Below are 27941 nucleotides of genomic sequence, written 5' to 3'. Positions count from 1 at the left end.
ATATAAGACGACTTTTGAAATGGGAAAAAAAAAGTCAGCCGAAAATCGGAGGTCGTCTTATACGCCGAGTATATCCCGAAAAACATTTTGATATGCCACTGAACAAAAATCGTCTGGATATTGCCAAAAGACGAATTTCCAACTTGATCCTGCACCAATCACTGCCAGGCTGCTCAGACCGCCTTTTGAGCAGGCTTTTGATGCATGCAAATTAGACAATGTTCTACACTGTCAAAAGCCTGCTCAGATCGGCCAGAGTCAGAGAGGCCAGTATAACCTTTGAACCTTTGCTTGTTGTGATTGGCTCACTGTGGTACATGCAGTTGCAGCACAGGAACGTTCTGTCTTATACAGCAATATAGGCCTAACCCTATGTTTTAACTGTAAAATCAGGGGTCATCTTATACGCTGGAAAATACGGTAGATGGGGTTTGACCAAGAGCAAGGAGGGCATTATGAGGCTGGGGAAGGTGTGGGGGCCTGAGGAGGGAGAAGCAGGGTGGGAAGGAGGCCAGGTTGAGAGATGGTGTGAAGAGGACAGCAGGCTGCAGAGGATGGCGGGGTTGGTAGGAGTCCAGGAGATCCCAACTGTCCTTGGCAGAGTTCCAGAATTCTGAGTAGAATCTCCTCTTGTTGCTGTTTTGTTTTTTGTTTGGAGCCCATATCTGGAGTTGCTCAGGGCTTGTCTCTGCACTCTGGAACCGTTCCTGGGGGTGGTCGGGTCTTGTGTGGTGCCAGGGATGGAACTGGGGCCAACTGCTTGTGAGGCAAACACCTTAACCCCAGTACTCTATCTTTCAGACCCTGAGGAGAAATCTGCCACAGGGCAATTTGGAGGATGGTATGGGTGTGAGCGCACATATGCTTGGTGTGTAGGGGGGGGGGCGTTATATTCTGATCAGGCAGTCCCTCCCTCTCCCCTTCCTCTCAGCTCCCTGGGGCCCTGGCCTGGCCTTTCCCAGGGTGCCTGGCCTCTAGCCCAGTGAGTCATCTTCCGCTCCAGAGTCAGGACACCCCATCCCACCCTGACAGCCAGGCAAATGCAGCCCCCCTTCACTTGTGCCTGGGTTCGAGGGAGGGAGCAGGCAACTTCCGTTCCCACGACCCCGCAGTCCAGCTCCCTTCCCGCTGGAGGATGGGGTGGAGGTGAAGAAGGGCACCCCCTTTCCACATCACCTGCTGTCCAATCAGGGCTCACTTTCATTGTTCAAGTGGGGAAACTGAGGCTGCAGGAGGAGCATTTACCTCTGTAGAAGGTAATGCCAGCCCAGACCTACAGGGCTGTGTGTAGTGCTGAGCTTGGCTTAGAGCCAGTGGTCCTCAAACTATGGCCCGTGGGCCACATATTGTATTTGTATCTGTTTTGTTTCTTCATTGCAAAATAAGATATATGCAGTGTGCATAAGAATTCGTTCAAAGGGGCCGGGAAGGTGGCGCTAGAGATAAGGTGTCTGCCTTGTAAGCGCTAGCCAAGGAACAGACCGCGGTTCGATCCCCCGGCGTCCCATATGGTCCCCCCAAGCCAGGGGCAATTTCTGAGCACTTAGCCAGGAGTAACCCCTGAGCGTCAAACGGGTGTGGCCCAAAAACCAAAAAAAAAAAAAAAAAGAATTCGTTCATAAGTTTTGTTTTTACTATAGTCAGACCCTCCAATGGTCTGAGGGACAGTGAACTGGCCCCCTGTTTAAAAAGTTTGAGGACCCCTGGTAGACTTTCTATATGAAATGTGGGGGGATCCCACACTCAGATTTTTGAGCCAAGTTTTGGGGCCACAGGCCAACCAGAGTATCGATGCAGGCAGAACCTTGTTTCCGGTGAGGGATTTCCTGGGAGCCAAAGTGGCTAGAATTAGTACATCCTATCTTAATTAAAACTTCATCAGATGGGGGGGAGAGGTGTCCCTGTGCCTTCCCTTGCCTCACCCCCAATCTCATGTGGGACCCAGGAGATCTGGGTTTGTGTGTGTGCGCCTGTAAAATGGGCCTGACAGTTCCAGTCTCTTGGGGCCCTAGAGATAAGTGGATCCAGAGTTCGTTAGCTGCTCGGGAGATGTTTTTCACATCTGTTGGGATCTATTTATCCACCTACCCCCACCCGCCCCCCACCTTCTGCTTCCGGCCATGATCCGTGATGTGGAGAAAATTTTCCTTCCCAGGCTGGAAGATCCAGCTGTATCTTCTTGAAATGGGGGAATGAAAAGGGAGGAGGACTGTGGAGAAGAAAGGGAAAAACCCCACTTGAAAAAAACTTGCAGTTCAATTCAAACCACATGCGCAACAGCGGCCAGGCGGGTCTCTGCTTCCACCTGCTGGCTTGTAGCGGGAGTGCAGTTCCCAGAGCAGAGCCGCCTCCCTGGGGCTGGTGTCAGCATAACATCAAAGGGAAAGTGTGGGCTGGAGCTATAATACAGTGGGTCAGGCTCTTGCCTTCCATGCAGCCGACCCGGGTTTGATACCCAGCACCCCTTATGGTCTCAAAAGCTCCACCGGGAGTGGAGTAACTCCTGCCATCCGGATGTGACTCACACTCCCCCCGCCAAAAAAAAAAAAAAAATCAAAGGCGAAACTGCCCATCCCCATCTCTGGTCAGGACCTTCCTACCCCCTGTCCTCAGGAAGCCCTGTGGGTATTTTGAGTCTTTGTGCACCTTTACTCACATTTTTTGGAGGTTTACAGATGGGTGCAGGAGGGATAATACCTTGGCTAATCAGTCAGTAAGCCAACAGGACAGAGTCAGCAAACATGTTAGGGACACGACTGTGGCCCCTGAGATGGACAGTGGGGGGGTTGGCAGTCATGGATCTTTTCCCCTCTATTTTGGTTCCTGTCCCCTAGGGAAGAGTGACTAGAGTCAACAGCCACCACTGTCATGGAGCTGTTGCTTCATCTGGAGGCCCCTGGTGACCCCAGTGCAGGCCCTCCATGCTTACTATAGGCAGGCAGCTTATTTGGGGCCAAAAGCTGGCCCGGCCCATCCCACTTCAGAGCTGCTGCCTTGGGGCTCATTCTTTTCTCTGTGCTGGATGGAGGAGTGCCCTGTTACACAGGCTGAGGGGATTTGGAGACACAATTCTCAAAGGGCAACTTCTTGGTAACTGTGGCTGGCGGTGAAAGGGGTCCCCATTGAGGGTTGGCAGGAAATTCTGCCAGAGGGTTCAGAAAGGCTCCAGGCAGTAGTGAGGTATCTCCATGGCTGAGTCTTGGCCAGCACACTCACTCACTCACTCACTCACTCACTCACTCACTCACTCACTCACTCACTGCAGGAGAATAAAGTGAGCCCCACACTCATGATCTCTGCCTCTCCAGGGCTTTTTCTGGAAGAAAGATGAGATTTCCTATTCCCCCTGATTTTGGGGGTCTCCAACTGGATGCATGTGGCCAGCGGCTGGGAAAGTAGCATGTACAGAAATGGTGTCACTTCTCTCATCGAGATGTTTGGTATTCTGGGTTCCTATCCTGGCTCGGCTCCTCCTTCATTAGCTTCTCAGCTGGCTTCACCTGCCTGGGCATCAGTGATTTCCCTCCCCCCCCCCCCGAATCTGTCATGCAGCTGTGTGGGGTCCCTGTGTAGCCAAGCTCCCTCTGATCTGTCAGTGTTGGTAGTGTGTTGGGGGGGGGGGCACCAGATGGGGTTGTCAGTCAGGCCACTCCATATGTGGCCTCTGCTAGAGAGGTGAGGTTTAAGAATGAATGACCCCACTTGGCCAGGTGTCATTACCAGGCCACTGTGTGGCCTAATCTGAGATGTCACTTAATAACCTTCAGTGGGGAGCTGGAGAGATAGCACAGCTGTAGGGCGTTTTCCTTGAATTTGGCCCACTCAGGACTGACCTAGGTTCGATTCTCCGCATCTCATATGGCCCCCTGAGCCTGTCAGGAGCGTATTCTGAACCTAGAACCAGGAGTAACCCCTGAGTGACTCCACCACTGGGTGTGGCCCAAAAACAAAAACAAAACCCTTCTTCGAGGGCCCGAGTGATAACATAGCGGGTAGGACATTTGTCTTGCACGTTGCTGATTCGGGTTCGATCTCCAGCATCCCATATGGTTGCTCAAGCCTGTCAGGAATTATTTCTGAGCACAGAGCCAGGAGTAACCCCTGAGCTCTGCTAGCTGTGGCCCCTAGCAAGACTCTCTCAGGAGAGGCAAGGACAGTGGCTATCTGCTCCTGAGGGGAGCCTCCCTGTGGAGGTAGTGTCAGAGAGACCCATGAAATGGGAAAGATATGGTCATTGTCTTTGAAAACATATCTGCAGGGCCATCCCCGGTTCCATCCCTGGCATTGCATATGGTCCCCCCAGCATAACTGGAAGTAGCTTCTGAGCACCCTCAACTTCAGATCATCTTCCTCAGATAATCTGGTAATAAAATCTGGTACATATATGGGTTGGTTTGAGTTTGATCCCCAGAACCAAAAGAAAGACAGAAAATGCCACTTGCTGAGCAGGAGAGATAGCACAGCCTTGCATGTGGCCAACCCAGGAGGGACCCTATTCAATTCCCGACATCTCATATGGTTTCCCAAGCCATCCAGGGGCGATTTCTGAGTGCAGAGCCAGGAATAACCCCTGAGTATGCTGGGTCTGGCCCAAAAACCAACCAACCAACCAATCAATCAATAAAGTTAAAAAAAAAAAAAAAAAAGAAAAGGGGGCTGGAGAGATAGCACAGCAGTAGGGCATTTGTCTTGCATGCAGCCTATCTAGGACAGACAGTGGTTCAAATACCAGCATCCCCTGAGGTTCCCCATGCCTACCAGGAGCGATTTCTGAGTGCAGAGCCAATAGTAACCCCTGAACACTGCTGGGTGTGACCAAATAAAAGAAAAAGAAAAATGCCACTTGCTATACCATTTTGGCAGACAGAAGAGGTATTCTGGAGCTACTCCTAGGTTGGTCTTGGAGGACCCTGTGGAGCTGGGCCCCGTACACAGGACTTAGCATACAAAGCCTGCACTCCAGCCATTTGACTCGTCCCCTGACCCAACAACTATAGAAGTGACTGCTTCACTTTCCAGATCTGCCACAGAACTGCAAGTACCATCCCCACAGGTGAACTGTGTAGCACGTGGGCATGGGTAGGCCACATCAGTCCATTGATGGGATACATAGTCTCACCTCTGGGCACATGGAAACTAGCCTGAGCAGGGCATCGTTCTTGTCCTCGTGGCAGGAAGACCCCAGGCTCCGTAAGCCCTTGATCTCCTCTCAGTCCCAAAGCACATTCCTCAGAATTCTGAGGCCACTGAGCCTGCTAGTCCCAAGGGAACTCGTGGCCTGGACACAGCTCTGGACTCTGGCAGCAGCAGTGAAGCCTGGGAACTCTGTGTAGACTGGAGAGTTCCTGCTGCCAGAAGGGAGGGTGGGGGTAGGGGGAAACGACAGGACATGACCCAGGCAAGCAGGGGAGGAACAGACACTGGGAAGAAGGGGGGAGGGAGGTCAGCCGGGAACAGATGGAGAATCTGAGGCCCCAGGAGGGGAAAAATCTCCTCCAAGGTCACATCGCCCGGAAGTGGCAGAGCTGAGATCAGAGCACAGGCGAGGGAGGAAGGGTACAGCTGTTTAGCAGAATGAACCCCTTCAGTGGGGACATCCAGCACTAATGGGAGAGGGGACTAATGAGACTGAGGAGCAGGTTGAGAGAGAAGACGTGGTCTTTCCTCCCAGGGCATGGTGTTGTAAGAGCAGGGTGGAAGCCATATGCACTAAGGCCAATGCACATGGCTAACCCAAGTTTGATCCTGAACATCCCAGATGGTCCCCAGAGCACAGTCAAAAGTAATTTCTGGGTGCAGAGCCAGGAGTAACCCCTGAGCATTGCCAGGTATGGCCCAATCTTTTCCCTCCTACAAAAAAAACAGGGCAGGGGTTCTGGCGATAACCACGGGGCTCTGTCCTTTCCAATTAGGTGACCCTCAAGAGCCTCAGTTTTATTGTGTATAAAGTAGGGGAATAACTATACATGAGTCCTAGCTGGAGGCCTATAAAGGGCTGACAGAGCTGGGCTCGACGCAATGCGGGTGCAGTGGGAAAGAGTGGTAGACACTCACAGCTCAAACCATATCCGTGATGGTGAAGACTCGCAGACTGTGAAGTTCCCAGGGTTCCACTGGGCAGCCCTGGGCCAAGAAACTCAGCTCATAGAAGACACAGATAAAGGTTGGAGGCCTCTCCTCGCCCTGCAGGAGCCTGCTGAGGCCTGCTCGCCTGCCCAGAACCTGTTTCTCTTTCTCAGCCTCTTTCCGCTTCTGTGTCCTCCTCCTCAGTAAACAGCTCAGGCCCCTTTCTTTCCTTTCAAGTCCCAGCACAGAGTCAGAGAGAGCTCCACATGTCGGAGCACACAGATTTTGCTTGCAGGAGGCCTGGGTTCAATTCCTGACACAGGGTCTCCCAAGCACCTCCAGGAACACCCCCTTCCTTCCCTAAATACGAAACCCCCTCATAATGGTGCTTAGACCAGTAGAAGGGGCTCCATTTGCTAAACTAATAACCAACGAATGAAATGGACTCTTCATCTGACCACACCCACTGGATCACGGGCCTGTGTGTTTATTTTACACTGTCTGTCATGGATTCATTGAGCCACACATTTATTTATCCATGGATTATTTAGCTGCCTGTCACTCCAGCCTTTCATTGATTCAGCCATTTTTCAGTAGCTATCAGTCTGTCCCTCTAAATTCTTTCTCATGCCTGGCTGACTGGCATCAACTGCAGGGAGGGGAAGCAAGAGGAGGGATGTCCAGAGGCAGATGAGTGAGGAACTGGGTCCACCCGGAAGAGGAGTGGTCACCAGCTTACCTGGATGAAGGGAGAAGAGGGGAAGGTGGCACACAGGATGGCAGAAGGTGACTTCAGGGCAGTATGAAGGGTAGGGCATTTGCATTGCAAGGGGACAGCTCTGGTTCTATTTCCAGCATTCTATATAGTCCCCCAAGGATTGCCAGGAGTGAACCCTGAGCACTAGTGGGTGTGGTCTAAACCTTCCCCCCAAAAGAAAGGTGTTTTCATAGAGCTAGAACGCCCAGTCTGCCTCTGGCTTTGTGGGGGCCAGAATCCTCCCTCCTTTTCTTCTAAGGGGCAGTGAGAAAGCTGGTGGGGCTGGTGAGATGTAGAGTAAGGAGATGAGGGGCGGGCCATTCTCCACCACTTTATAAACTTGCAAAAACTCTTCAGAAGGCCGCACCTACTCCAAACCCTGGCAGTCACCCAGAAGAAAGAAATTAGCGCCTGGAGGGGCCCTGCAGAGCGCAGAACTCAACCTGCGGATGACCCAGACAACCCCGATAGACACTTGGTGCATCCAGGCCTCACCACAGCTGGAGGCTCCTGGTCTTATCCTGCGCTGTGGGGGGTGATCCCTGGACACCCTCATTCAGCAACTGTGTGCTCCTGATTCTCTAGGCTTCCTTCCTTTTCCCTGCCCCCCACATACCCCCTTGTTACCTTGGAAACAGGCTCAGGTCTAATTAGCTATTCTTAATGAAGCAGCAGCAAGCAGTGTCTGGGGTACCCGGCCCTGCCCGCTCCTCCAGGGGCCTTCTGTGTACCCTGATTAAGCTTCCGATCTTGGAAGCTTATTCAGACTGTCCTCCAGCAAACATTCCCGGGCTACTCCAGATCGCCTTGACCGACCCCTTTATCCAGCCCCAGGAATGTTGCCTGGGAGCTGCTGGGTGCCGCCTGACAGGATTCATCTCCATAGGGCCCAGTCCTGCAGGAGCAAATGAAGGAAGAGACATATCGAGCCATAATCCCAAGCGCCCTGTGTCCTACCTCCCCAGGAAATGAGATCCTGAGGCATGGAGTGGAGAAAGGGCCAGATTGGGGATCCTCAGACCCTGGTGTTTGTGAGGGTATATTTGGAGCTTGGCTTCTGGGACTGAGCCACTGCATGAGCATATCTTCTTGCCCAGACTCTTGGCCTATCAATGGGTCTGACTGTTCACAGGGGCCATGGGGTCTGGGTCCCCTGGCCCCACAGAAACTCTTGTCTGGGAGGGTAGAGGCTGGAGGCTGATTTTTTCAATAAATGTTTTCTTTTTTTGTTTTCTTTTGTTTGTTTGATTTTTGGGTCACATCCGGCTGCGCTCAGGGGTTGCTTCTGGCTCTACTCAGAAATCTCTCCTGGCAGGCTCAGGGGATCATATGGGATGCCGGGATTCAAACCACTGACCTTCTGCATGCAAGGCAAACACCCCACCTCCATGCTATCTCTCCGGCCCCTAATAATTGTTTTCTAATAGTTTTGTTGTTTTTGTTTGTTTGTTTGGGGACCACACCTGACAGTGCTCAGGGGTATTCCTGTTTCTATGCTCAGGAGTGATGGTTAAGGAGTCATATGTGGTCATATGTCAATTCTTTTTTTTTGGGGGGGGGGGCACATGTGTCGGCGCTCAGGGGTTACTCCTGACTGTTCAGATGTCAGGAATCTAACCCAGGTCTGTCCTGGGTCAGCTGCATGCAAGGCAAACAAGATACCGCTGTGCTCTCTCTGGCCCCTTACATGTCAATTCTAATGGGCAAGACAAGCATCTTACTTTTGGTTGGGGGGGGTCACATTTGGCAGTGATCAAGGATTACTCCTAACTCTGCACTCAGAAGCTACTTCTGAGTGATCTTCTGGTGAAGATGAGAGAACCATATAGGGTTCTGGGGATCAAACCCGGGTTAGTTGCAGGCAAGGCAGGTGCCCTACCTCCTGTGCTATCACTCTGGCTCCAAGATAAGCAGCTTAATTTTTGTACTATTCAATCCCTGCCTGGATTTGTTTATTTTTATATTTTGGTTTTTGATCCTCATCTGGCTGTGCACTGTGTTCAGGGCTTACTTGTAGGTGTATTCAGAAGACCATATGGGTTACTGGGGATCAAACATGGGTCAGCAGTGAGCAAGTACCTTTTCCCTGTACTGTCTCTCTGGCCTCTAACATTCCTAGAAGGTATGGAAGCTCTTGGTCTGGGGCTCAAGTTAGAGAAGGCCCAGCAGTGGAGGAGGTTCTGTACCTTTATTTATTCTTTCATTCAATAAACTGCTCAACTGGAGCTCCAGACCAGGTCCTCCTGTGGCCTAGGGAGGAGAGAGATGGTGTCAGCCATTGTTCCTGGGCAATGTAACACAAACTGAGTCAGTCTCTTCACCCTCTGCCTCCTGTCTCCAGCTACCTGCCCGGGGGAACACTATCAGAGGACCCTGCTTTTCTCTGCTTCATCTCTTGGAATTCTCTTCACCTGCTTTTGTGGCTAGCTGCGTGGGCATTGTCTGTTAAGGACTTTGAAGGTTGGTTTTGGCTATTCTGGGCTGGGGAGGGATAAAAGGGAGGGCTGGTGCTGCCAAGGAGAAGAGAAGGAATAATCCCTGTGAACTGGGTGTGGGGTGTGGATTTACCGGGCGAAGGGACGGTTGGGGGTCAGAGCTGGAGACAGGCAGCAAGGGCCATTGGGAAGGCTCTACTCTGCACCAGAGGTTGCCAGGGAAGATTGTGAGCAGGGAGCTGTAGGGTGCGTTTGCCCATCCTTGGATAGGAGAACATGTGAGAAGACAGAAGAGTTATCAAGCTGTTCTCATCAGCCAACACCTCTGTCCAGGCAGCTGTGGCTTTCAAAACCTTGCCCTCAAGGGACCTGGTTCTCCTGGGAGGAAGATGGCAATCTAGAATTTGCTGGAAGGTATACCATCAGTATGGTTGAGGAAATAGCATCTCTAAGAGCAGGAGAGAAGAAGCACCTGACCTGCTTTGAGGGTTGGAGAGGCATGCCATGAGATGGTGACATTTGCATGGAGACTGGGGCTAAAGGAAAAAGAAAAGGCTAGAATTTCTAGGAGAGGGACCAGGGAGCGGTAGGGCGTTTGCCTTAGACGCTGAAGAACGGTGGTTTGAATCCCGGCTTCCCATATGGTCCCCCGAGCCTGCCAGGAGCAATTTCTGAGCATAGAGCCAGGAGTAACCCCTGAGCATTGCTGGGTGTGACCCAAAAACATAAAAAACAAACAAAAAGAATTTCTAGGAGATTGAAGGCACAAGCTGAGGAGAGAGCAGGTTGCTTTCAGGGCTTGGAGCTGAAATGGCTGCATATGTCAGGCAGGGAACAGGAGAGGAGGGCAGGAACTGGATGACTAGGCCCTGGGCTCAGGATGTGTCTAGGCACTGAATACTGGGGTGTGGGAGCAGGTTTGGGAAAGGTAGCCCCCTGAAATTTTGGTGTGTTGAGGAGCCTGTCTACTGCCAGTGTAAAGTCAACCCCAGAAGGACCCTCTGTCAGTTGACATGGCCCATCTGAGAGGTTCCAGCAGCTGGCAGCGAGGGCTGTTGAGTTTGGGAGACCTGGTGGGGGACTGTGGGAACCCAGTCTAGGACATCCTCCGGCACAGATCACATGGGCCGAGTGCACTGGGGCTGAGGCAGATGATCCCTTTTCAGGGTCCTCATTGGGTGCGGGGGTTCAGGAGTGGACTCATCTCCAACATACCTGGCTATAGGTGTGTGTGTGCGGCGCTCGTGGAAACAGGTCCGGGTGCTTTGGAGTCTGGAGTAGTAGAGGGTGGGCCCGGCCCAGGACTCTTGACAGCGAGCATGGCCCAGGCACTGGGCACCCATCCAGGCCCGCAGCAGGTGGCCCTGTTCATCCAGACCCTGAGCATGGGGCGCACCCCTGCGCGTGATCAGCGGCAACGTGTGAACAGAAGGTGTGTGTTTCATCTCTGTGACTTGTGTCATCAGAGGGTGGACCCGTGGGGCTGCTAGCCATCTAGTTAAGTGGCGTTAGGGGAGATGTGCCCTTGACAGCCTCGGGGTGGGGTGGGGTGGGGTGGGAAAGGCTGGCTTCAAGAGCGGGGGACACCCCCCTTCGGCCCCCCGCCGAGTGGCGCTGTGCGCGGGGCTCTCGCGGTGCTGTGCGGAGGAGGAGGAAAAGCGCTGGCGGCGGCCGGGCGGGCGGGCGCACTCCGATCCACGCTGGGATCCCAGTGTGGATCGACCCGGTGCCCTCCGCGGCGGCCGGCCGAGCTAGACCCCCCGAGAGAGGGCGCCAGGGTGGGAAGGAGCAAGGGGACCCGCCCGGGCGTCCCTGCCTCCGCCCCCGCGGCGGGCCGGCCGCATGCTGCAGATGGTGAAGACCCTGGCCCAGTTCACCATCGCGCTGGAAGACATGCATGATCTGGGCCCCGACGTTGCCAACGGGGAGCCCGCAGGGAGCGGCGGCACAGATGTCACCGAGGAGCCCGGGGAGGCCCAGGTATAAGGGGCGGGGGATGGGCAGCTCCAAAAACTCAGCCTAGCCAAGGGGGGTGGTGGGGAGACTGGTGTGAGGGGGGGGCTTGCTGCCCAGCCTGGCTCAGGGTCCTGTGCTCTGACACCTGAGACAGGTCAGAGATGGGGAGTAGGTGAGCAGGCGCTGTGGCAACCGAGCTTTCGCGCCATCAGCTAGGGATGGCAGAAGGGCTAGGCCGGTAGTGGTCTGCACCCTGAAACTCAGCCCCACGCCCTGATGACTGTCAGGACAGCCCTGTGCCCTGTCCTGGCCCCCAGATAGCGAGCGGCCTTTGGGAATGGAATCCACTTCCTCTGGATTTCCTAGCCTCCCTCTCAGGCTCCAGGTGTTTATATGTTCTGGATTGGGGAGGGAGCGTCCATTGTGCCTACCCTGCCTCATTTTCTGTCCTGCCTCCACCACAGAGATCTTTTGAGGGTATTGTCCTGGTGGCAGTAAGGTGCCCTCACTTCCGGCTCAATGCTTGTTTTCTGGGGGTGAAGAATCTGGGGCCCCTTTTAGGTATCTCTCTATTGGCTTTTCTTCTGGACTCCATTGGGGGTGGGGGGGCTGTCGCCTCCCCCCCCCCTAGCTGCTCTCCATTGGGCTCATTCCTGTTTTCTTGTTCATGCTCCAGCCTCCAGGTCTCACTCTAGGATGCTGCACCTTTTGTCTCCTCTGTGCTGGGCCTCTGCCTTCCTGTCCCAGATATTGGGGCCTCGGGCTTTGGCTCTGGGGTTGGAATGTCCCAGTCATACAGATCTGTCTCCTAAGCTTCCTTTTCCCCTAGTGAAAGTCTGAGGATGGAGCTGCTGAGAAGGGACTGGGGAGACTGGCCCCAAGGGCTGCTGCCCTGGCATCAGGCGATCTGCTGATTGAGCTCTCCCCCCCTGCTCCCTGCCCAGCTCACATCTGACCGTGTCTGGACACGTGCTACAGGGTGCTGCGGGGGAGTGGAGGGGGTGGCCTTGTTTCCTGGGCCTCTACCTGGCAGCTGAGTGGCAGTGTTTGCCTGTGTTGAGGCAGGGAAAAGATGGGAAAGGTAGGCAGCCCCCTCCTTATCTGAGTTAGTCCCCATTCTCCCACATTCCCATAGCCATCAGCCCTCCTTGTTCAGATGCCCATTGGGCCTGGCTTGGTCTGGTCAGCAGTGGGGGCAGAGGGCATCTTTGAAGCTCAGGGCAGATGCAAGCACCAAGCCGATGGAGATAAACAGGCTCCCTGAGATGAAGTCAGAACAGGGCTTAGTTGTTGTTTTTGTTTGGGGTCACATTTGGGAGTGCTCAGAACCTACATCCGGCTCTATACTTGGGAGTTACCCCTGACAATACTCAGGGGATTATGAGGTCTTGGGGAGTCAAGTAGAGCATGTGCTCCAGCCTGCTGAGCTCTCTCAGGCCCAGCTTGGGAGTTTGAAGGCCCATTTGTGGAAACGAGGCTCAAATATTTTCTGTTGTTTTGTTTTGTTTTTGTGCCATACCTGGCAGTGCTCTGGGGTTACTCCTGGCTCTGCGCTCAGAAATCACTCCTGGCAGGCTTGGAGGATCATATGAGATACTGGGAATCAAACCCGGGTCCATCCCAGGTCGGCTCCGTGCAAGGCCAACACACTACCTCTATGCTATCTTTCCAGTCCCTTTCCTGTTGTTTTGGGATCATACCCAGTCGTGCTCAGAATTTATTCATGGCTCTGCACTCAGGAATCACTCCTGGCAGTGTTTGGGGGATTGTAGGAATCAGCCAGGTACAAGGCAAGCACCAAACCCTCTGCACTGTCTCTCCAGCTCCCTGGAGATCAGGCTCTGTGCTCTGTTTCTATCCTTTTGCTTGGATGCTGAGGGCAGGGAGGAAGGGGTGGGCTAGGCAGGTGTACTGCTTCACCTTATAGAGGACAAAGTAAACCCCCAGAGTGCTTTAGTCAAGAGAGAACCCCCCAAAACAAAACAAAATAAAAAGTTTTCTCATCCTCCTGTCTCCCCCATTTCAGAGGCCCAGGCTTCCCACTTCCCAGGATAATTAGCCCCAATTCTGAGGGAATGATTTGCTAGAAGCCGAAATAGGGATGTTCTACTCTCTAGGCCTCAGTTTCAGTTAAAGAAATGTGAGTTATAGTTAAATTTCAGTTAAAGAAATGTGAGTGATAGTTATTGATAGTTGATTTTTTTTGTTTTTTTTTTTGGGGGGGGGGCCACACTCGGCGGTGCTCAGGGGTTACTCCTGGCTGTCTGCTCAGAAATAGCTCCTGGCAGGCACGGGGGACCATATGGGACACCGGGATTCGAACCAACCACCTTTGGTCCTGGATCGGCTGCTTGCAAAGCAAACGCCGCTGTGCTATGTCTCCGGGCCCTTGATAGTTGATTTAAGGACATATAATATGCCAACACCAATCCCACCACCAGTGTCAACAACTCCCATCACCAGTGCTCCCATACTCTGTCACTCACCCACCCTCTGACGCTGGTTTTTGCATCAGTCCGAGTTTCCATGCTCCTGGGAGAGTTGAGGTGGCACCATGCTGCAGTTTGTGTGAGGTAGCTGAGATGACCTGGGGTGGGGGAGAAGGGGCATCAGGGAAGCTCCCTGGCCTTACTGTGTTCCCTACACTCTCTCTTCTAAGGTGGATGTGGCTCATTTCATCTCCTACAGGCAACTGCCCTGGGTTTTTCTCCTTTTTTGGTGTTTGAACCACAACAAGGAGGTGTAGACTCCTAGCATGGTGGTGGGGACGGTGCAGTGCTGCAGCTCAAGTCCAGGCCTCCTGCATGCAAAGTGGGAGCCCTTTGAACCCACACCTTGGCCTGGCCCTAGTTTCTGTAGGCCTCAGGAGAAATGGGAGAAAATGGTCTTCGTGCAGCTGGAATTCTGAGGAAAGCTCTGAGCCATCTCTCTTGTACACCCCTCCCACAGCAGGACTCATTCCCACCCCAACCCTGATTCCCAGCATGGGAGCCCCCTTCCCTGAACATGCCTCATTCTAGGGCAGGTTGGGCACAGGTATGGCTCCTTTACCCCTGGGACAAGGAAGCCTTGTCCTGAGCAGAGGTCAGACAGCAACTGGAGCATGGCCCCCTAGGCTTAATGGTGAACACAGCAGCCCTGCTGGCTGTGTGCCTGTGTACAGGGCTCTTGGGATAGGGGCTGGAGAGGTGCCATAGGCAGAAGCATCCACCATACCACGAGCAATGGGTGTCCTCTTGGGCCTGGAGTCCAAGACAGGGTTCTGTCCCTGTCAGCCAGGACAGACAGGGAGAAAGGAGAGTAAGCCCCCAGAGATCTGGGGCTCAGAGGAAATAGGGACCGCTCCAAGGACTCCCAAGAGGACTTGCACTGGGAGCCCTGCCCAGAAAGGAAGTCAGTGGGGATGGCCCATCTGGGAAGGCTTTCTGGAAGAGAACTGGGCCAGAGGCTCAGGGAGAGGCAGGTGGTAAACTGAGGCCTAAAGAGTAGAACATCCCTATTTTGGCTTCTAGCAAATCATTCCCTCAGAATTGGGGCTAATTATCCTGGGAAGTGGGGGCTGAGCCTGGGCCTCTGAAATGGGGGGACAGGAAGATGAGAGAACTTTTTATTTTGTTTTGTTTTGGGGCTATACTTGGTGGTTCTCAGGGCTTACTCCTGGCTCTGCACTCAGGAATGACTCCTGGCAGGTTTGGGAGACTATATGGGATGCTTGGAGTTAAACCCTTATTGTCCATGTACAAGGCAAATACCCTTCCCACTGTGCTATCACTCTGGCCCTGGGACAAGAGAACTTACACACTCAAAACATGCCAGCTGGTGTGCGGTGCAGAAAAGAGGGAAGGGGGTTCTCTCTTGATTGCATTTTACTAGACAACCATGAAATCCTCTGAAGTGCTGAGTCTCGCCCCTTCTGGTCCTGTCACCTGAGGACCACCTGGTCTTTCTGTGTGACCCACTCTGCTTCCTGCTCTTTGGGGTGGTATGCCACTCTCTTAGTGGGTTTCGAAGTAGACAGAGGGTACTGAGAAAAGGTGGGGACAGACACCTGTTGCTCAGTGAACAGGAGGCTGAGGTGGACCCAGAAATCCTGGAATCAATTTTGCCACTCTCTGTCTCCGGATATGGGATGCAACAAAGCCTCACTCATCCTCTCTCTGTTGCCTCAGGACATGCGGAAACACGTGACCATGACGCTGCTGGACACGGAACAGTCGTATGTGGAGTCGCTGCGCACCCTGATGCAGGTGAGGCCTACCCGGCCCAGGAGCACTGCTCCAAGTCCAAGAGAACAAACCCACCTCTGGGACAGGGGCTCGAGAAACCCCCAGGAATGCCTGGCAGGATGGAAGCCCCTCCAGGAAAAGACCAGGCCCCTGCAGGTGCCCCCTCTGACTGAGTCCCATGAGCCCCATTAGGTGTGCCCCACTCATTTCCTTCACAGGGAGGCAGGTGTTGGATGGAATTCAAGAGTGGCCCCAAGCCAGGAGCAGGACAGGGAACATAGAACTCAAACCCACACCTCATCTGAGGACTCAGCCCTCCTGCCTCAGCCAGGGGACATGCCGAAAGGTCTCAGGGCCTGGACAGACTAAGGACCCTGCAGCTGAAATACATGGCAGTGGCTGCTTTGCTCCTTGGGATTTCCAGGGAAGTCAGCTAAAACCTCACGTTGTGGAACTAAACTCAGGTAGAGGGTGCAGACTGCACCAGGATCGTAGAGGAGGTGAAAATCTCAATTCAGGCTCCAGGAGCCTGCTGACCACTGGAAAGGGGAAGCCAGAGATGGGGGCTCAGGCCATCAGAGTCAGGTGAGGGAGGCGCACACACGTTGCAGATGGACTGGTCAGGCAGATGTGGACACTGGTCAGCTTGAGAGAATCAAAGGGAATGAATTCGGACCTAGGGATGAGGAGCACTTGGAGACGCTCATGGGGGGAGGGATGGGAGGCAGGGCTTAATCTCAATCACACAAAAATGAAATTGCAGGCCTGGAGTGATAACACAGCTGGTATGGTGTTTGCCTTGTATGTGGCCAACCTGGGTTCGACCCCTGGCATCCCATTTGCTTCCTCGAGCCCACCAGGAGTGATTTCTGAGCATAGAGCCAGGACTAACCTCCTGAGCATTGCCAGGTGTGAACCATAAACCAAAACCAAAACCAAAACTCAATCATTTTAAAGTAATAGCTTATGGGTACTGGAGCAATAACACAGTGGGTAGGGTGTTTATCACAGCGGGTCCAGGTTCGATTCCTGGCATCCCATGTGGTCCCCCAAGCCTATCAGGAGTGATTTTTTTTTTTTTTTGGTTTTTGGTCCACATTCAGCAGCACTCGAGTTACTCCTGGCTCCGCGCTCAGAATTCGTTCTTAGGGGTGATCCAGAACTGCTGAACAGGAATGTGTCAAGCGGGCCACCTGGTCACCCAGCTCCTGGGACAGGAGTTGCAGGCATGTCTGGGGGCGGTGGAATCGAAGGTGAGGGTCAGATCAGACTGTCCAGGGTTGGAGTCACATCTTCCCTGCAGTTGAGGCCCTATCACCTTGCCTCTATGTCTCTGCTCATCTGCTCTGTTATTCCTCATCTAATGTCCAGGCAGGAAGGCTGAGGGCAGCAACACCCGAACCCTGGCCTGTACAGGAGGATAGGAGGTGTATTCTATCTACACTAGGGAGAGACCCACAGGAGAGGAGCCAGAGAGGCTGCTGGACCATGCCATGGAACTCCAATGTACCTGGGGTTTGTGGACCATCTACAGGCTGCCTAGGTCACATCTTGGGAGCAAGATGTATGTGGTCACTCAGCTCTGCCTCATTTCTTGTGGCCATGGCACCTGCTTGATTTCCCCGTTTGCAGGAGAGCCACAGGGTGCGTAGAGGGCAGTGGGCGAGTCCTCGCATCTCCTCCCAGGCATGACCCACTGAGAAGAGCTTACTGCTCTCCTGTTCAGCTTGGTCACCAGCACAGAGGCATTAAGTTCTAACCTGTGAAGTGGAGGCGCAAGCCAATATGGAACCTGAAAACTGACGTTAGGGCTCATGCATGGCTTCTAGCCCACAAAATGCCTGGCACTTTTGGGGGAAGGCCCACACCTGACTGCTCAGGAATCAACCCTGACAGCCTCATGGGAAGGTGCCAAAGATTGAACTCAAGTTGTTCACATGCAGGACAATACCCCATCTGCTGTAATGTCTCTCTAACCCCACAGTGCCTAGCACTTATTGAGTGCCCCATATGTTCTTTTTATTTTGTTTTGTTTTTGGGTCATACCCGGTGGTGCTCAGGAGTTAATCCTGGCTCTGCACTCAGAAATCACCCCTGAGAAGCTCGGGAACCATATAGGATTCCAGAATTCAAACCATCGTCTGTCCTGGATCGACTGTGTGCAAGGCAAAGCTGTGCTGTCTCTTTGGCCTTCCCATATGTTCATCTTACTGAAGTTCATTCATGCACTTCTCCCTCTCAGCACTGTTTTCTATATGATGGAATAAGACAGAAAAGTAAAGGCACGTGTGTGTTTGGGGGTCACAGTACTGGGCCAGGAGTAGCCTGGGGAGTTCTCTTCCATCTGACTTCCATCTGGCCTGACCTCAGGGCCAGAAACACAGGAAATTTTCAACACACCTCCACAATCCTGGCAATCCCAGACAATGCCTTCTGTTCCCCCCCACCCCCCCATCCTGACTAGTTTATTCCTGTAGCTCAGGGCACTTCGGGATGCCCAGGTAGAAGGTAGGATGGGAATGCAGGTCTCAGCGATTCCACCTTCCCTCAGTGTCACTCTCACTTGTATTTTTTCTTCAACCCCAAATTTCTACTCCCCTTTAACTAAGCCCTCTTCTAACCCTTAACTCAAGCCTGTCTCCCATAGTCCTTGTTTTCCAAACACCCTGCAGTGATGATATCCTTCATGATACTGTCTACCGCCTGCCAATAAAGAGGGGCTGGAGAAATTGTACAGTTCACAGGGTACTTGTCTTGCTCGCGGCTGACCCTGGTTTAGTCCCCAACACTGAAGATAAACCTTTTACCTCCCATCAGGAGTGATCCCTGAGTACAGACCCAGGAGTTAGCCTTGAGCACTGCCAGGTGTGACTCTAAAACTAAAATAAGGGCTGGAGTGGTGGCACAGTGGTAGGGCATTTGCCTTGCACACACTAACCTAGAATGAACTGCAGTTTGATCCCCCGACATCCCATATAGTCCCCCTAGCCAGAAGCAATTTCTGAGTGCATAGCCAGGAGTAACCCCTGAGTGTTACCTGGTGTGGCCAAAAAACAAAAATAAAATAAAACTAAAATAAACAGCAACAACAACAAAAATGTTGGGGCCAGAGAGATAGCATGGAGGTTTGCCTTACATGCAGAAGGACGGTGGTTCGAATCCCGGCATCCCATATGGTCCCCCAAGCCTGCCAGGAATGATTTCTGAGCATAGAGCCAGGAGTAACCCCCCAAGTGCTGCCACCTGTGACCCCCCCCAAAAAAAGAAAACCCCAAAATGTCAGCTTCTTGAGAGGCCTTTCAAAAAAGTCATCTCCTTCCCCCACCCAACCCAGGGCCGGAGCGGTGGTGCAAGCAGTAGGGCATTTGCCTTGCACGCACTAACCTAGGACGGACAGCGGTTTGATTCCCTGGCGTTCCACATGGTCTCCCAAGCCAGGAGCTATTTCTGAGCTCATAGTCAGGAGTAACCCCTGAGCGTCATCAGGTGTGGCCCCCCAAAAAAAGTCACCAACCACATTAGGTCCATGATCGGCTGCTTGCAAGGCAAACACCGATGTGCTATCTCTCCGGGACCCATATATATATATGGACCCGGAACTATAGCACAGTGGTAGGGCATTTGCCTTGCACATGGCTGACCTGGGACAGATCCAGACTCAACCCCCTGCATCCCATATGGTCTTCTGAGCCAGCCAGGGGCAATTTCTGAATACAGAACCAGGAGTAACTCCTGAGAGCTGCCAGGTGTGGCCCAAAAACAAACAAAAAAGTCCTCTTTCATGTATGGTCTGCTCTGTACACCCCTGCTCAAGCCTGCACACTGCTTTTCAGGCCCACTGCTCTCTGTTTCGTAAATCTGTGCAGGTGGTGAGTTTCTCAGAGTTTCTGTCTCAGATCTCTAATCTCAGCCAGTTGCTTCTTCAACCTCCCAACTTTCCTGCTCCTGGTGGGGACGCAGCCTCCTCACCCTTGCCCTGGCCTCTCAGTAATCCCTCAGAAAGCAAGAGGATTCTGTCAGGCTTTAAATTCTTGAGCTCCTTCGATAAAATAGACTGGATGTGTAAAGTGTTTACTCTGAATTTTATTCCAACATCAAATAGACTTTGGGCCACACACCCTTGTTCCTTTGGCTTGTAGTTACATCTGTAGCCAGTAGAGGGCAGCCTCTCCATGGCACACGGCCCCTTAGCTGGGCTTTGGGAGCTTGGCTCCCAAATGCCACAGAACGAAGATTTGTGGTAGAGCTGTTGTTGTTGTTGTTGTTGTTTTTAACTATTTTTTTTCAAATGTATAAGAATTTTTTGATACAATCTTTATTTAAGCACCATTATTTCAAGCATGATTGTAGTTGGGTTTTAGTCATAAACAGAACAACTCCCTTCACCAGTGCAACATTCCCACCAATGCCCCCTTTCTTTCCCCTACCCCTGCCTGTATTCGAGACAGGCATTCTACTTCTCTCATTTATTAACACTGTCATGCTAGTTGTTAATGTAGTTATTTCCCTAACAGCATTTACCATTCTTTGTGGTGAGCTTTATATTGCGGGCCTATCCTTTGTATTGTCTCTGGGATTATTACAATAATATCTTTACTTTTTGTTTTGTTTTGTTTTGTTTTTGTGTCACACCCGGCAGTGCTCAAGGGTTACTCCTGGCTCTATGCTCATAAATCGCCCCTGGCAGGCACAGGGGACCAATGGGACTCTGGGATTCGAACCATCGTCCTTCTGCATGAAAGGCAACACCTTACCTCCATGCTATCTCTCTGGCCCCTACTTTTTTTCTTAAAACCCATAGATAAGTGAGATTATTCTGTGTCTCTCTCCCTGCCTCTGACTTATTTCACTCAGCCTAATAGATTCCATGTACATCCATGTATAGGAAAATTTCATGACTTCATCTCTCCCTGACAGCTTCATAATATTTCATTGTGTATATGTACCACAGTTTCTTTAACCTCTCATCTGTTAAAGGGCATCTTGGTTGTTTCCAGAGTCTGGTTATTGTAAATAGCACTGCAATGAATTTAGGTGTGAGGAAGGGATTTTTGAATTGTATTTTTGTGTTCTTAAGGCATATCCCTAGGAAGAGAGTGTTTTAATTACAGCTGACCAGCAGAAAGAAAACTGTTAAAATAATGTCCAGATGTGTCACTGGACACCTCCAATAACTTCTCACGTAGCCTGTCATGCTCATCTCCTTTCAACCCTAAGCGAATTTCTGTTACACCACATGCATGCCAGGTGCAGTCCATATCATCAAAGGTCATCAAGAGATGTCATCTGGGGCTGGAGAGATAGCATGGAGGTAAGGTGTTTACCTTTCATGTAGAAGGTCATTGGTTCGAATCCCGGCATCCCATATGGTCCCCCTGAGCCTGCCAGGAGTGATTTCTGAACAGGAGTAACCCCTGAGCACTGCTGGGTAAGACCCAAAAACCAAAAAAAAAAAAAAAAAAAAGAGATGTCATCTACCAATTTAATGATCAGTGTATTCTAACCAAGGCATATCCCAATTAGACGCCAGCATATCCTATATTCATTGGCAGCAAAATTAAAGACAAAAATAGAGAGATGGGGAGATAGTAGTACAGCAGGTATAGCACTTGCTTGGCATGTGGCTGATCCAGATGGTCCCTGATACCCTACATGGTCTCTCAAGCACTGCCAGAAGTGACCTTTGAACACAACTGAGTGTGACACACAACCAAAAAAAAATCTAAAGACAAAAATAATGACATGTACCTAATAAATAGCACAGCAGTAAGGATTTGCCTTGCAATGTGGCCAACCAACCCAGGCCAAACGAGTTTGATCCCCACATTCCCTATGGTCCCCCAAGCCTACCAGGAGAGACTTCTTTTTTTTTTTTTTTTTTTTTTTGGTTTTTGGTTTTTGGGCCACACCCAGCGGTGCTCAGGGTTTACTCCTGGCTGTCTGCTCAGAAATAGCTCCTGGCAGGCACGGGGGACCATATGGGACACCAGGATTCGAACCAACAACCTTAGGTCCTGGATCGACTGCTTACAAGGCAAACACCGCTGTGCTATCTCTCCAGGCCCAGGAGCAACTTCTTGAGTGCAAAGCCAGGAGTTGCCCCTGAGCATCGCCTGGTGTGACCCACAATAATAATAATAATAATAATAATAATAATAATAATAATAATAATAATAATGCCATGTGTTTATTTTATTTTATTTTATTTTTTTGGTTTTTGGACTTTGAGTCACACCCGGCAGTGCTCAGGGGTTACTCCTGGCTGTCTGCTCAGAAATAGCTCCTGGCAGGCACGGGGGACCATATGGGACACCGGGATTCGAACCAACCACCTTTGGTCCTGGATCGGCTGCTTGCAAGGCAAACGCCGCTGTGCTATCTCTCCGGGCCCGCCATGTGTTTATTTTTAACTATGTCTTATATTTGTTTTGTTTTGGTTTTTGGGCCACACCCTGCGGTGCTCAGGGGTTACTCCTGGCTGTCTGCTCAGAAATAGCTCCTGGCAGGCACGGGGGACCATATGGACACCAGGATTCGAACCAACCACCTTTGGTCCTGGATCGGCTGCTTGCAAGGCAAACGCCGCTGTGCTATCTCTCCAGGCCCATATTTTTTTTGTTTTGTTTTGGTTTGGTTTTGGTTTTTGGATCACACCCGGCAGCGCTCAGGGGCTACTCCTGGCTCTATGCTCAGAAATCGCCTCTGGCAGGCTCGGGGGACCATATGGGATGCCAGGATTCGAACCACCATCCTTCTGCATGCAAGGCAAATGCCTTACTGCTATGCTATCTCTCCGGGCTCTATGTCTTATATTTGTATTTCACCCAACTAGGTGGTAAACTTTGTCAGCACAGGAATTTTATTTTTATTTATTTAGGTGAGGTGGGTCATACCCATGGTGTCCCAGGCTTACTCCTAGTTCTGTACACAGGGTTCACTGCTGGTGGTGCTTGGGAAACTATGAGAGATTCCAGAGATTGAACCTGGATCAGACATGAGCAAGACATGCACTACTTCTAGCACAGGGATTTTAGTCTCTCCTATTCCATACTTTCTCCAGGTCCTAGAACAGTGCTTGGTCCGTAGTAAGTGCTTGTGAAATACTTACTGAATTAGGGCCAGAGAGATAGAACAGGGATTAAGGTGCTTGCCTTGCATCCATCCACCAACCCTGTTTGAATCTCTGGCACCACATAGGTTCCTTAAGTACCACCAGGGATCACACCTGAACACAGAGCCAGTACTAGTCCTGAGTACTGCTGGGCATGGCCCCAAAGCTTCTGAAACAAAGTTTATCAACTTGCCAGGTGGGGGATCTTCCTGAGAACCTGATCTTTTTTGCTTGTCTGTTTATTTTTTATTTTGAGTTACTCTTGGTGATACTCAGGGGCTACTCTTGGCAGAGCTCATATGGGATGCTGGGAATCAAACTCAGGTTGGCTGCATCCTACTCACTATACTGTCTGCTCTAGCCCCCGATCTTCTTTTTCTTTTCTCCAAACTCTGCTCATGTATCTCACAAATCTTTCCTGAGCCCCTTCCCTCTTGTGCCAGGCCTTGGCTTGTATATGAGGGCTGTGGGCTAGGTCCTCCCATCTCCATCCTTGAGCTCCAGGCTGAGGGGGCTCAAGGAGGAGGGAACTCTGAGCCAAAGGAACAGGTGAAGAAGTCTATGTCTCAGTGTGTGGGTGGGATGGGCATCCATACTCTGCAGGGACAAGCACTGATGCCACAACTCCCACAGGGCTACATGCGGCCACTGAAGCAGCCAGAGAATTCTCTGCTGTGTGACCCGGCACTGGTGGACGAGATCTTCGACCAGATCCCCGAGCTGCTGGAGCACCACGAGCAGTTCCTGGAGCAGGTCCGCCACTGTGTGCAGACCTGGCACGCGCAACAGAAGGTGGGAGACCTGCTCCTGCAGTCGGTGAGTGGCCCCCTACCCCTCAGCCCTCAGGGAGCCTTAGTTGCACTTGGGCTAGCACATGGACCCGATCCTGGAGCCCTAGCTCCAGTAAGTAGCACTGACTCTGAGTGGGGTGTGGGGAGTCCTACCTAGTCTGGGCCAGAGGCTGATCCTCACCTTCGCTCCCATCTTTTTTTGTGTATTGGGGTCACACCTAGCAGTGCTTAGTGCCTACTCCTGGATCTTTGCACAGGGATCACTCCTGGAGGGCTCAGGGTACCACATGGGGTTCTGGGATATAGGATCTGGGGCGGCCATGTGCAAGACAGACACTCCACCCACTGTCTTCCCACTCTGTTCCTTGGTGCTCATCTTGACCTGCCCTTTTCTGCATTCTCTTTCCTCTGACTAGTGATAAGTGTTTGGTCTCCACCTGTATCATCCAGTGGTCTTCAAACTACGGCCTATGGGCCACATATTGTATTTGTTCTCGTTTTGTTTCTTCACTTCGAAATAAAATATATATAGTGTGTATAGGAATTTGTTTATAATTTTTGTTTTTACTATAGTCTGGCCCTTCAACAGTCTGAGGGACAGTGAATTGACCCTCTGTTTAAAAAGTTTGAGGATCACTGAAAAATGTTCCACATCACTAATCATCAGGGAGATGCAAATCAAAACAACGATGAGATACCACCTCACACCCCAGAGAATGGCACACATCACAAAGAATGAGAATAAACAGTGTTGGCGGGGATGTGGAGAGAAAGGAACTCTTATCCACTGCTGGTGGGAATGCTGTCTAGTTCAACCTTTATGGAAAGCGATATGGAGATTCCTCCAAAAACTGGAAATCGAGCTCCCATACGATCCAGCTATACCACTCCTAGGAATATACCCTAGGAACACAAAAATACAATACAAAAACCCCTTCCTTACACCTATATTCATTGCAGCTCTATTTACCATAGCAAGACTCTGGAAACAACCAAGATGCCCTTCAACAGATGAATGGCTAAAGAAACTGTGGTACATATACACAATGGAATATTATGCAGCTGTCAGGAGAGATGAAGTCATGAAATTTTCCTATACATGGATGTACATGGAATCTATTATGCTGAGTGAAATAAGTCAGAGAGAGAGAGAAAAACGCAGAATGGTCTCACTCATCTATGGGTTTTAAGAAAAATGAAAGACACCCTTGAAATAATAATTTTCAGACACAAAAGAGAAAAGAGCTGGAAGTTCCAGCTCACCTCAGGAAGCTCACCACAAAGAGTGATGAGTTTAGTTAGAGAAATAACTACATTTTGAACTGTCCTAATATTGAGAATGTATGAGGGAAATGTAGAGCCTGTTTAGGGTACAGGCGGGGGTTGGGTGGGGAGGAGGGTGATTTGGGACTTGGGTGATGGGAATGTTGCACTGGTGATGGGTGGTGTTCCTTTTATGACTGAAACCCAAACACAATCATGTATGTAATCAAGGTGTTTAAATAAAAAAAAAATTAAAAAAAAAAAAAAAAATAGACCAACATATATTATATAGACCAACAATCCAGGCACCAAGGTGCAGTTATTCCTGAGTCTAAAGCCAATGATTGCGACATCAAGAGAAAAAGGAACCTGAGCAAAGTCAGAGTCAGTAAGAGGGAAATTCACCCCCAGGAAGCCTAGTCCTACATTCTACCCCACCCTGTACTTTCTTTCACCTCCCACAAGGAGCCTTCCAGGTTCTTACAATAGTGGTTGGGATCACAGAAAAGGCATCAGCTTCAAAACCTAGGAGAGTAGGGGCAAGAAATCAAATCTGAGCCCTAGTCCCTCATGGCCCACCCCAGCACTGCCTGATAGAGGCTTAGTAGCCCACAGCACCACCAGGCTGAGCACTGAGAAGTTCATTTTAGTGGGCCAAGTTTACTGGGAGTGGCCCCCAGGACCCTGAGTACTAATTAGAAGTCCCCCTAAAAATTTACAAAGAGCTGCAAAAGCAGAACTCATAAACAGGTAATTAAATGTCTGTAAAGCTAACATGCCATTTTCGGTAATTGTTCAATTTAGTGCTTTTAAGAATATAATTACATTTGGAAAAAATTTTCTTTTTGTTTTGTTTTGGGCCATATCCAGCAGTGCTCCTGACTCTGCTCAGAAGTCACTACTGGCGGTTCTTCAGGGACCATTTATGGTGCCAGAGATCATCAAATTGGGGCTGGCTGCCTGCAAGCCAAGCACCGGTACCTTGTCTCTGCCCTCATTTGAAAAAAAAAAAAGACTTAGGTTTTTTTCGGTTGAGTTTTGTTTTCCAGCCAGAAATTCCCAAGTCTGTAGGATGACTGATAACTCATAGCTTAACTGAGTAAGCAAACTAAACGTTTCTCAGAGCCAAATCATTGCAACAGCAAAATTATAACACCCCTTCCAAAATTTTTACTAGCTGGGTAAAGAAAATGTCTGTCTTTGTGGCCGTGGGCGTGTTTGGGGGGGGGGGGTTTGTGATGTGTGTTGGCTTCAGGCTTCAGGTCTTAGAAGGTGTTTGCTCACTTAAAATCGCAGCGACAGGCCCTGCCTGGGCCTTGCTGCCTGGACCTGAAGCAGTGCTACCTCCCAGCCTTCACCTCTTCTGCATCTCGGCCCAGACCCTGATGCTGTCTGTGATTCAGTGGTGATGTTCGGAAACTCTCCCCAACCTGGACTCAGAACCCCCCGAAAGTTTCTGCATCTGACCTGAAGCTTACCTGGGGACAGGAGAAGAGGAAATACAGTTGACACTTTAAAGACACAGAGAGGTGCAGAGAGAGGCAGAAATACCACCTCAGATGACCTTGCCTATCCTTGGTGCTGCTGAGACTAGAACCAGGGCTTTCCAACTTCCAGCCAGGATTACTGATCCAGAATCCCTACATCCCACCAGTCATTGGGCCTAAGCTCTGCAGTGGAGCTCTACAAAGTCAGAGAAAGCCAAGGACACCTGTAGTTCTGGGCAGAATAATCAGGCAGAGAGGCAGGGAGTACTTCCTGGAGGAGGCAGAAAGTGGCCCTGCCCTGAAGATGGGCTCAGCCCTGAGTTTGAATATGGGAAGGGGTTCTCAGGAGGGAAGAAGTTGAGCAAAAGCCAAACCACTGAATGAGTCTTTGCCAAGCAGGACCGAGAGAAGCCTGCCAGAATTTAGCAGGCTAGATGGAGATGTTGCTGCAAGGGAGAAAGTTGGTCTGATGCTCCAGCTATACAAGCACATGTACATCCATAGGTGTTGTGTGCTCAAATGTGTGTGCGATTGTGTGCGTACGTATACTCACACCATAGGAACATGTGTCCTAACCTTTGCAAGGACTTTATCTTGTCAAATTGGAGGAGAAAGAATTTTTTAAATTTTTTAATTAAGGGCCGGGTAGGTGGCGCTGGAGGTAAGGTGTCTGCCTTGCAAGCGCTAGCCAAGGAAGGACCGTGGTTCGATCCCCCGGCGTCCCATATGGTCCCCCCAAGCCAGGGGCGATTTCTGAGCACATAGCCAGGAGTAACCCCTGAGCGTCAAACGGGTGTGGCCCAAAAACCAAAAAAAAAAAAAAAAAATTTTAATTAAATCACCTTGAGATAAAGTTGTTTGATAGCTGGATTTCAGTCATACAATGTCTCAACACCCATCCCTTCACCAGAGTTCATTTCCCGCCAGCAGTGTCCCTAGTTAGGAGGGAAAAGATTCTGACTGGGGATGTCACTAGAGACCAAGACAGCAAGCTGGGGTCAGGGGTATCTCATGGTCCCAAACTACTTCTTGGTTCACAGTTCTCTAAGGATGTCCTGGTCAACATCTACTCTGCCTACATCGATAACTTTCTCAATGCCAAGGACGCCGTGCGTGTGGCTAAGGAGGCCAGGCCAGCCTTTCTCAAGTTCCTGGAGGTACTATGGTCTGTGGCAGGGACGTGGGGGTCATCCTTACCTCGGTCCAGTTTGGGAGTTCCCTGTGACTCCCACCCTAGCCTGTAGCTCAGTCTCTACTAGAGGGCCTGCTGAGGGCTCTCCCTGAACTTTGCTGTTGGTCATTCCCTCACGAGAGTATTCAACACTCTCTTTTTGGCTTTTAGCAAAGCATGCGGGAGAACAAGGAGAAGCAAGCCCTGTCTGACCTTATGATCAAGCCTGTGCAACGCATCCCTAGATACGAGCTGCTGGTGAAGGTGGGTGTGGCATGAGGTGGGAGGCCCAGCCTAGTTTGAGGCTTACTGCAGGAAAGGCAAGTTCTGCACGAGCAGCCAAGCAAGCAGGCCCTGTGTGGTCGCTGTCCGCCTGCAGGACCTCCTGAAGCACACGCCTGAGGACCACCCAGACCATCCTCTACTGCTGGATGCCCAACGGAACATCAAGCAGGTGGCTGAGCGCATCAACAAGGGCGTTCGACATGCGGAAGAGGCAGAGCGGCATGCTCGAGTGCTGCAGGAGATTGAGGCGCACATCGAAGGCATGGAGGAGGTGCGCCCCTTGCCCGCTGCATGGCGCCGGGCTGGGACTGCATCCCTTATTAGGGTTAGGTGGATAGTGTTCCATGCCTCTGTCGCTGTCCGCCCACAGTGCTAAAGAAGGTCCCTTGCAGG

General features: G+C 51.2%; 2 protein-coding genes across 2 annotated transcripts in view; both read left to right on the top strand.

The window, feature by feature from the left end:
- Positions 1 to 27941, top strand: part of PLEKHB1 (pleckstrin homology domain containing B1) — a 414220-nt gene that overhangs the window by 126046 nt on the left and 260233 nt on the right. The window lies entirely within an intron of this gene.
- The window catches only part of ARHGEF17 (Rho guanine nucleotide exchange factor 17), a 63922-nt gene that overhangs the window by 25214 nt on the left and 10767 nt on the right, over positions 1 to 27941 (top strand). The window contains exons 3-7 of the mRNA XM_049780498.1: positions 15384 to 15461; positions 23185 to 23367; positions 27133 to 27249; positions 27435 to 27527; positions 27643 to 27819. Coding sequence (XP_049636455.1) covers positions 15384 to 15461; positions 23185 to 23367; positions 27133 to 27249; positions 27435 to 27527; positions 27643 to 27819 — 648 coding nt within the window. The remainder of the gene's footprint in view (positions 1 to 15383; positions 15462 to 23184; positions 23368 to 27132; positions 27250 to 27434; positions 27528 to 27642; positions 27820 to 27941) is intronic.

The sequence above is a fragment of the Suncus etruscus genome, chromosome 9 (assembly GCF_024139225.1).
Source record: "Suncus etruscus isolate mSunEtr1 chromosome 9, mSunEtr1.pri.cur, whole genome shotgun sequence".
Lineage (NCBI taxonomy): Eukaryota > Metazoa > Chordata > Mammalia > Eulipotyphla > Soricidae > Suncus > Suncus etruscus.
Note: the sequence above shows the minus strand (reverse complement) of the source record. Positions and strands in the feature narration are given on the sequence as shown.